Consider the following 10,428-nt stretch of genomic DNA (forward strand, 5'->3'; position numbering starts at 1 on the left):
GGTCGCAGAGAATGTCAATCCTTTGGGCAGATTCAGCGCCTAGACAAGAGGTTATATAAAGTAATCTTGCCATCCTATTAGACTATCACTAGATAAATACAACTAAATAGGTCAAACAAAAATACAAAAAGACCGAAAGTATATGACAGTTAACACATTTTATTGAGCTCATGTCAAATACACATTGGATAAACAAAGTGGTAAAAACAACAAACAAGAGGGATAAAGTGAGATATCAGGATTACTTGGATAAACACCATTGAGATTATCTGAGTGTTTTGTTTCAATGTTTTAAAAATGCACTGAGTCTCTTCTGTAAATACAGTGATTAACAGTCTGAGGTGGTCATGTTAGCAAATCTAGAGGAAAAGGGTCATTTATGAGTCCTACACAGTACCATACATTTTACATCATTTGTCACATCCAATCATATGAATACCTGCATTTGTATGCAATCCCAGCATAGCTAATTTGTTAGCAAGTAAACCTGCAAACATGATTGCATGTGTCATTAGTTGTTAGTTTAAGTATTGGTCAAGGCTATGACATTGATGATTTGGTGTAGGCTTTATGGTGGCTTTAATGAAAATAACACTATCAAAGCAAAGTAGGATTATCAAGCCTATGGCAAAGCCCCCCACCACAATTTAAACATTGATTGTTGTGCATAATCTTAAATTAAAATCAACATGCACCATAATTGTCCATATTAATTCACAATAACACTTGATTCCAGATTACTTTGAATTTTCATTCCTTTTCACATATCAACGAGGACATGGAAAACATACAGCTGTCTGGGTTTTCCGTGCATTGGCAAGATAGAACAGCTGCCTCCGGGTTAGAGAAGGTGTGGCGGTCTGTGTCTATTTGTCAATAACAGCTGGTGCATGAGATGTAATATTAACGAAGTCTTAAGGTTTTGCTCCCCTGAGGTAGAGTATCTCATGATAAGCTGTAGACCACACTATTTACCAAGAGAATTTTAATCAATATTTTTCATAGCGGTCTATTTACCGCCACAAACCGATGCTGGCACTAAGACGGCACTCAACGAGCTGTATTAGGCCATAAGCAAACAAGAAAATGCTCATCCAGTGGTGGCGCTCCTAGTGGCCGCGGACTTTAATGCAGGGAAACTTAAATCCGTTTTACCTCATTTCTACCAGCATATCAAATGTGCAACCAGAGGGGAAAAAAAAAAACTTTGGACCACCTTTACTCCACACACAGAGACGCGCACAAAGCTCTGACTCGCCCTCCATTTAGCAAATCTGACCAGTTCCAGGATTCTTCCGGTGGCGTGAGGAGTACACCACATCAGTCACTGGCTAAATCCATAAATGCATCGATGATGTCGTCCCCACGACGACCGTACGTACATACCCCAATCAGAAGCCATGGATTACAGGCAACATCCACACTGAGCTAAAGGGTAGAGCTGCTGCATTCAAGGAGCGGGACTCTAACCCGGACGCTTGTAAGAAATGCCGCTATGCCCTCCGACGAACCATCAAACAGGCAAAGTGTCAATACAGGACTAAGATCAAATCGTACTACACCGGCTCCGATGCTCGTGGCAGGGCTTGCAAACTACTATGGACTACAAAAGGGAAGCACAGCAGTGACACAAGCCTACCAGACAAGCTAAATAACTTCTTTGCACACTTCGAGGCAAGCAACGCTGAAGCATGAGAGTACCAGCTGTTCTGGATGACTGTGTAATCACACTCTTCGTAGCTGATGTGCGTAAGACCTTGAAACAGGTCAGCATTGACAAGGCCGCAGGGCCAGACAGATTACGAGGACGTGTACTCCGAGCATGCGCTGACCACCTGGCAAGTATCTTTACTGACATTTTCAACCTCTCCCTGACCAAGTTTGTAATACCTACATGTTTCAAGCAGACCACCATAGTCCCTGTGCCCAAGAACACCAAGGTAACCTGCCTAAATTACTACCGACCTGTAGCACTCACGTCTGTAGTCATGAAGTGCTTTGAAAGGCTGGTCGTGGCTCACATCAACAACATTATTCCAGAAACCCTAGACCCACTCAAATTTGCATACCGCCCCAACAGATCAATCAAATGTATTTATAAAGCCCTTCTTACATCAGTTGATGTCACAAAGTGCTGTACAGAAACCCAGCCTAAAACCCCAAACAGCAAGCAATGCAGTTGTAGAAGCACGTGGCTAGGAAAAACTCCCAGATGACACACTATTGCACTCCACACTGCCCTTTCCCACCTGGACAAAATTCTATGTGAGAATGCTATTCATTGACTACAGCTCAGCGTTCAAGACCATAGTGCCCTTAAAGCTCATCACTAAGCTAAGGACCCTGGGACTCAAACACCTCCCTCTGCAACTGGATCCTGGACTTCCTGACAGGCAGCCCCTAGGTGGTAAGGGGAGGTAACAATACATCCGCCACAGTGATCTTCAACACGGGGGCCCCTCAGGGGTGTGCATGCTCAGTCCCCTCCTGTACTCCCTGTTCACCCATGACTGCATGACTAAGCACGACTCCAACACCATCATTAAGTTTGCCGACGACACAATAGTGGTAGGCCTGATCACCGACAACGATGAGACAGCCTATAGGGAGGAGATCAGAGACCTGGCTGTGTGGTGCCAGGACAACAACCTCTCCCTCAACGTGATCAAGACAAAGGAGATGATCGTGGACTACAGGAAAAGGAGGACCGAGCACGCCCCCATTCTCATCGACAGGGCTGTAATGGAGCAGGTTGACACTTCTTTGGTGTCTACATCACCAATGAACTGTCATGGTCCAAACACACCAAGACAGTCGTGAAAAGGGCACAACAATGCCTATTCCCCCTCAGGAGACTGAAAAGATTTGGCATGGTGTCAGACGAAGGCCCTAAAAATTGCCAAAGACTTCAGCCACCCTAGCCATACACTGTTCTCTCGCTACCACACGGCAAGCGGTACCGGAGCACCAAGTCTAGGTCCAAAAGGCTTCTTAACAGCTTCTACCCCAAGCCATAAGACTCCTGGACAGCTAAACCCCCCCCATTTTTACGCTGCTGCTACTCCCTGCTTATTATCTATGCATAGTCACTTTACCTCTACCTACATATTACCTCAATTACCTTGACTAACCTGTGCCCCCTCACATTGACTCTGTACCGGTACCTCCTGTATATAGCCTCGCTACTGTTATTTTATTGTTGCTCTTTAATTATTTGTTATTTTTATTTATAGTTTACTTCAGTTTATTTTAGTAAATACTTTAACACTTTTTCTTAACTGCATTGTTGGTTAAGGGTTTGTAAGTAAGCATTTCACTGTAGGGTCTATACCTGTTGTATTCGGCGCATGTGACAAAATTTGATTTGATCAACAAGCCAACAGCAAAATCCCATATAATAAAGACAAAGCAACTCTAGATGCCTTCTGCATATTGTGAACTGTTTTAACTAATGGTGTAATTGCATGCCTCCCAGTGATGTACCACCTGGTTACACCAAGAATAAACAGATGGTATATGGCAGTTATTATCATGAGACTTGATAGTCCTTAGAGCAAAGAAAAACATGTTGTCCACAAGAGGCTGCACCCATAACTAAAAATTTGACTGCCTTAGTTTGAGGCTTTTGTAATCATATCATCTGAATACACAAATTAGAATATAAATCTTGGGGTAATTGTGAATTGTACAAGATCTGATCATACACATGCACCAAGAAGCCAAATGTGCCACCCATCACCCAGAAACAACCTCAGAGGGTCAAGTTCTATGTCAATGTCACTTACAGCTCCCATGTAACACTAGACTAAGAACAAATAAAACATCCATAAAACCTGAAAACAAAAATGTAATCCTTTTAAATTGAGGTAAATTCAGATGCCATCAAACCGGTATATCCACTGAATAATCATAGCTTAAGTCTTAACATAACTTTTTGGTTGGTTCGGAACGTTTCATTAAAACAGAGTGAGTAGGACCTCAGAGACTTGACTGTGACATGATTGGTAGCAGACATTGTGATTGTCTGGGTAAAGGACCCAGTCAACAAGCAGGTGAGAAAAACCACGAGAGAGTAGAACTAACATCAGGAAAGAGGGATCAAATGATTGTGGAACGACAAAAACATGTTTGACAAGGTGATTGTGAGGATGGGACACTTGGTGAGAACCTAATAATGAGAAGAACTTTCACGTGTTTTAAATTCTTCAAGCACAACAAACAAATTGCATAAGAAACCTGATACGAAGTAGAAAAACTGTTCAGCAGCAGATAAAAAAAGCTAGTTAATTTACAGTAGTGACATCTTACATCATTGCAACCCTGTACATGTGACTATTAAACTTGAAATCTAATCTATATTTTTCCAAAATAAATATAATTACATTTAGAATTCTATAGAATTCCAGTTAGGGAAATGGAGGGAAATTTTCACTGGTAGGTTTCTCACATTAATTCCTCTTACAAAAAACAACGACCTCTCAGGAAAAAAAAAGAAAAGTGTCTGACCAACCAAATCCCTTGAATGGCAAAAGAAGGGGTGCTAAAGCCTTTTGCTGAACTGCCTATTTTCCTTCTGAACCCATGTCCTTTAGCTGGATGGAAGGAAAAACAGAACATTACAAAATACTGACTGCATTTCTTCCAATAGCAACAAGACTGGGTGAAACCCAGATTCTAGGTGTATGTTGCTTACTCACCCATTGAGTTTGGGTTCTAGTCAAATGCCATCTCCTGGCTTTTCCGTACACAGCAAGCCACCTTCCTCTTGAATTCACCATTTGGATCCTCCCTCCACTCTTTCTGTGGGACCAGCGCAAACTCCATTTCAAAATCTCAACAGCACAGTTGTCCTTGTCACTTTGACACAGGTTCTGGACGTACTTGGCTACTGTAACACACAAAGTCTGTGTTAAATACATGTATTATTACAACTCACCGCAGCATCCACATTAGCAGGCGATTCACTGTTTGGGTCGGCCAGCATGGAGATTACACTGATCATAATCGTCTCTACAGTGTGGATAGGAAGCCAACGTTCCTCTGGCTTCTCATAGCCAAACTTGTCCTCTCCTGGCTCATGCAGAATTGAGATACATACATCACCATTCTTTGCCACTAAGAAAGAGATGAAAAGTAATGATATACATTAGCAAACATGGTAGGAGACACATAAATCCCACTAATGATTATAAAATATTATAGTGCTAGGTTTAGTAGGGCTCAAAGTGTTAACAGTGTGTTTACCATTAGGATGCCAGATTTCAGTGATGAACTTCAACTTGGGAGGCCGTAGAGGATAATCATAGGGAAAGGTCAGGTATGCTTTAAAAAAACCTCCTTCGCTGTAATAGAGAGAACAGAGAAAGCAAAGCAGTCATCATCCCCATCTGAGAGTACTTTTAAAATATGTACTCCTCTTCTTTCAGAATACCAACCTATGTCTTAACTTACAAGAGGGTGTCTTGTGGCCCTATGATGACAACCTCCCATTTGTATATATCGACATCGTCTATTAGGCCAGCTGAAAAGCCCTCCACTGGGTTCTTGTTGAGTTCTGAAATAGAAAGACACAAGGTAACAAAATGCAATAAACTAACAAAAAACACAGAACAGTGGAATGCTGTGTAGACAATGAGTAACAGGTACCTATTGTCAGTGGTGCCAATTGAAAAGGTGGCCTGTATGTTGCCCACATCAGGTGCACATAACTATCCATTGGCTGAAATAATGTGCATGATGTCTGACAACCGCCGATATTAAGAAAAGATAGGTTTAACTTATTTTCTAAAATACAGAAAGGGAGGGGGTTAGTGTACAATTGAATTAAAAACGTGTATATCAGGGTTCCCCAACTGGTGCCCCCTGAGTGGGTTTTATTTGAGCCCCCCCAAAAAAATAAACACACCAGGAAATCAGTTCCAAGATTTCCACACATAATAGAGAGACATGTGTGATCGTATAGAAATGTAAGCAGGGTTTGAAATTATCACGTTTTTGTCAAATATATCTATTTGGGCTACTTGCTGTCAATTTGCAGTCTACAAATTATTTGTAATTACACTACATGACCAAAAGTATGTGGACATCTGCTTGTTGAAAATCTCATTCCAAAATCATGGGCATTAATATGGAGTTGGTCCCCCCTTTGCTGATATAACAGTCTCCACTCTTCTGGGAAGGCTTTCCACTAGATGTTGGAACATTGCTGCGGGGACTTGCTTTCATTCAGCCACAAGAGCATTAGTGAGGTAAGGCATTGATGTTGGGCGATTTGGCATGGCTCGCAGTCGGCGTTCCAATTCATCCCAAAGGTGTTCGATGGGGTTGAGGTCAGGGCTCTGTGCAAGCCAGTCAAGTTCTTCCACACCGATCTCAACAAACCATTTCTATATGGACCTCGCTTTGTGCACGGGGGCATTGTCATGCTGAAACAGGAAAGGGCCTTCCCCAAACTGTTGCCACAAAGTTGGAAGCACAGAATCGTCTAGAATATCAATGTATGCTGTAGCATTAAGATTGCCCTTCACTGGAACTAAGGGGCCTAACCCAAACCATGAAAAACAGCCCCAGACCATTATTACTCCGCCACCAGACTTTACAGTTGGCACTATGCATTGGGGTAAGTAGCGTTCTCCTGGCATCTGCCAAATCCAGATTTGTCTGTTGGACTGCCAGATGGTGAAGTGTGATTCATCACTCCAGAGAACACGTTTCCACTGCTCCAGAGACCAATGGCGGGGAGCTGTTGACATTGCGCATGGTGAACTTAGGATGTGTGCAGTTGCTCAGCAATGGAAACCCATTTCATGAAGCTCCCAACGATCAGTTCTTGTGCTGACGTTGCTTCCAGAGGCAATTTGGAACTCGGGAGTGAGTGTTGCAACCGAGGACAGATGATTTTTACGCGCTTCAGCGGTCCCGTTCTGTGAGCTTGTGTGACCTACCACTTCGCGGCTGAGCCGTTGTTGCTCCTAGACTTTCCACTTCACAATAACAGCACTTACAGTTGACCTGTGCTGCTCTAGGTGCCACGGTGACAGTCACTGAGCTCTTCAGTAAGGCCATTCTACTGCCAATGTTTGTCTATGGAGATTGCATGGCGGTGTGCTCAATTTTATACACCTGTCAGCAAAGGGTGTGACTGAAATAGCCGAATCCACTCATTTGAAGGGGTGTCCACATACACTATATATACACACAATGTTCCCAGCCTGCACGACCAGCAGCTCAAGAAAAAAATCGTCCCGCTGCTGAATCTAGTTGATGATCCCTGGTGTATATGCTAGCTGTTAACAGCTAATGGAGTTTGCTACAGTGATGCCATTGTCAGAACCAGTGAACTGGCTAATAATGATGTGATGTTCCCACCACTGACAGATGGGATGGGGCTGATTATTCCTTTGTTATCTTGTCAGCTAGGTAGTAGCTTATAGCAAGCCAGATCATGTAAATCGCTACCTAGGGTTGTGATTTATAGCAGACAGAGGTTGGTGTAAAATTAGATTACGGCTAGATAACGCTTGTTATTTCGACCATTGCTCGAATCAGTAACAAAATGTTGATTTTTCTAGCTAAGTTAGCCAGCTGACGCTGCCTGGTGACGTTCTCACTGACAGTCAAAATGCTAATGATTGCTAACCTTAGTTCGTCAGTTTAGACTTGTTCAATGCATAATGTTAGATACGGCTAGTGAAGTTGAATTCAGTCATCTTAACAAATTTGATAAATTAGAGGAAAAAATATTATCTAGAATGTGTTTCACAACCGAGATAATTGGATCGCGCTAATGTAAAGTAAACAAACAATCATGACTGCCGTCGAGGAAGCCCGGACATGGAAAGTTAGCTAGGCTAGCTTGGGGGCTCTTTCGTTCTTTGAATCTTTGGCTTACCTGCCAATTGCTTTCGAAGAAGTAGTGCTGATTGTTCAGTCATGGTATGTGGGCTGCAACAAAATAAATGTTTCGCCAAATAGACCGGCACAGTGGATGCGTCATAATACCCATAAAACCTAGCGGTAAAACCCGGTAATGGTTCCAATCGTTTTTTCCCCATTCATTTTTGCATCTGGAATTTTAGAACTACTTTATATAAGGTCTGTGTTTCGTGTAGACTTACCCTGGTGGACGTTTTGAATGCCATGTAATTCTCTCTCGGACAAGTAGAATATTCTCAATAGATTGGCCTGAATTTACTCCCCAAAAAGTCTAAACGCCAATTAGCAACAGAGAAGATCTCAGCAAGACTACACATTCCTGCAGAAAGCTACTGCATGTCATCTCTAGCCCAAGCCATGCATTTGCATCCACTTTCTCTGTTTAGCTAGCCACTGACTACACTTTAGCTAGCTAGTTAGCTGAGCAGTATATCAAAAAATGGTTGTTTTACTTAGCCTACATAATTGTTTGCACAGTATGTGACGTTGGTGTCTTTCAGACCTCATGGCATTTTTCATGGATGAGCATAAGAACATTAAAAGGGGAGAAGACCACTAAAAGTCTGGCCATGTGGAGAGGGGCAATTTACCAGTTTGCGTTTGGTCAGGGCCAGCATGAGGGATAAAGTATATTGTGTGTCAGTGAGTCTAGCTGTTAAGTTTGAGCATCATAGCAATAATGTTTTCTATACAGCGGTCAACATTCTACAAGGAAAGAGCCACTTAATCAATTATATAATCATTAACCAGATTACCCCAGATACCAGACTAACGAGTGATAACTCAGTACTAGAATGTTGTTATTGATGAGAATTAATAAAAAAATGTGACATTCAAAATGGACTTTGTTTAGACATCCAGCCTGTATTGTAGTTTCATGACCAGAGACAAATCTTCAAAGGCACAGTATTTATTTATCCTGAGTGGTACATGCATTCACACAGTCTTGATTTATAGGATCCTTCCCACTGTATGATTGATATGTCAAGTGATAAAATGCCAAGTTATCAATTAGGTTGATGGAAAAACTGCAATTGTCCTCTTGAAAATTACAGTTTATTAAATATTCTACAGCTGTAATGTCATCAATCAAATCAAACTTGATTTATATAGCACATTTCTTACAACAAATGAATTTCAAGGTGTTCACTGTCGTTGGATGGGACGTTGTCTGTAAAGTGGGGCACAGATAACAAAGAGGAGGGCATCAAGGCATTCGAAATGGCTACAGGAATGGATGTCAGGGCTTTGGGTCACAGATTCTGGGATCCTGGTTGCATCACCGGAGTGTCGGATGGGCACCACAGCAGTGGAGGTTAAGTGTCCCTATGGTGCAAGGGACCTTATCATTGAAGAGGCAGTGAAGTCTAAGGATTTCTATATCAAGGAGGGAGTGTATTACAGTCTCCGTAAAGACCATCCTTACTGGCATCAAGTCCAATGTCAACTCCACATTACTGGAAGGGACACTTGCTTCTTCGTTGTGTGAACCACCATAACTTCCTTCACCGAAGCCGTTATGCTATAAAAGCCATTATGCTATAAATTGTTATTTTATGGTTGTAAGTGATCAAATTAACTAGCAAATATTTTATATTTAGCAATTACTACTTCAGTAGAGTATACACTTTATTCAGTGACCTTAGGTACGGAAACTTTTTGATCTGATCAACACATTGTTCCAAAAAAATTATGAACTGCAATTGCTAAATAATTCCAATAGATAGCAGAATAAGACTACGAATGACATTTCAGAAGATTATTTTTCTCCCATCCGGCCAGCCAGACCTACCTACCTACCTGGCCAGCCAGACCTAGCTGCTTGGCCGGCCAGACCTACCTACCTGGCCAAAATAGCATGCAACCAAGACTATATGTCCCATGATTTTCAAAAAATGGTCACTCATGACTTTACAGGTATTAGGCCTGTGTTGCTTTTGGAAGAGCAAAAAATATATATTATTATGAACAAAAATATAAAGGCAAAATGTAAAGTGTTGGTTCCATGTTTCATGAGCTGAAATAAAAGATCCCAGAAATGTTCCATATGCACAAAAAGCTTAAAATGTGCAGTTTTGTCACACAACACAATGCCACAGATGTCTTAAGTTTTGAGGGAGTATATATTTGGCATGCTGACTGCAGGAATGTCCACCAGAGCTGTTGCCAGAGAATTGAATGTTCATTTCTCCACCATAAGCCTCCAACGTCGTTTTAGAGAATTTGGCAGTACGTCCAACCGGCTTCACAACCGCAGACCACATTGATGGCGTTGTTCCTGTACCTAAGGCAAAAAAGTTACTGAACTAAATGACTATCGCCTCGTAGCACTCACTTCTGTCATCATGAAGTGCTTTGAGAGACTAATCAAGGATCATATCACCTCTTCCTTACCTGTCACCCTAGACCCATTTCAATTTGCTTACCTGCCCAATAGATCCACAGATGATGCAATCGCCATCACACTGCACACTGCCCTATCCCATCTAGACA

At 42.0% G+C, this 10,428-nt stretch overlaps 1 protein-coding gene across 2 annotated transcripts; it reads right to left on the reverse strand.

Moving 5' to 3' along the window:
- Positions 1-3,297: 3,297 nt before the first annotated feature.
- Positions 3,298-8,075, reverse strand: LOC106585472 (ubiquitin-conjugating enzyme E2 G1). Of its 2 annotated transcripts, none has more exons than XM_014171706.2 (6): positions 7,892-8,075; positions 5,452-5,554; positions 5,245-5,342; positions 4,937-5,115; positions 4,698-4,800; positions 3,298-4,592 (listed from the first exon to the last, which is right to left on the reverse strand). In XM_014171706.2, the coding sequence occupies exons 1-5, from the start codon at positions 8,052-8,054 to the stop codon at positions 4,714-4,716; spliced, it is 630 nt and encodes a 209-aa protein (XP_014027181.2). In that variant the 5' UTR covers positions 8,055-8,075; the 3' UTR covers positions 3,298-4,592; positions 4,698-4,713. The 2 variants fall into 2 exon arrangements, with proteins under 2 accessions (XP_014027181.2, XP_045562965.1); XM_045707009.1 differs by lacking the exon at positions 7,892-8,075 and adding an exon at positions 5,647-5,864.
- Between the last annotated feature and the right edge of the window lie 2,353 nt (positions 8,076-10,428).

Source organism: Salmo salar, chromosome ssa24 (assembly GCF_905237065.1).
Source record: "Salmo salar chromosome ssa24, Ssal_v3.1, whole genome shotgun sequence".
Classification (NCBI taxonomy): Eukaryota; Metazoa; Chordata; class Actinopteri; order Salmoniformes; family Salmonidae; genus Salmo; species Salmo salar.

What these genes read in the sequence shown, in the direction of transcription:
- LOC106585472 (XM_014171706.2), bottom strand. Translation starts at nt 8,054, where the DNA reads ATGGGGAAAAAACGATTGGAACCATTACCGGGTTTTACCGCTAGGTTT. An exon ending in TCTTCGAAAGCAATTGGCAG is followed by an intron (nt 5,555 to 7,891) that starts GTAAGCCAAAGA and finishes TTTCTATTTCAG; the next exon opens with AACTCAACAAGAACCCAGTG. An exon ending in CTGCTAATGTGGATGCTGCG is followed by an intron (nt 4,801 to 4,936) that starts GTGAGTTGTAAT and finishes CTGGTCCCACAG; the next exon opens with AAAGAGTGGAGGGAGGATCC.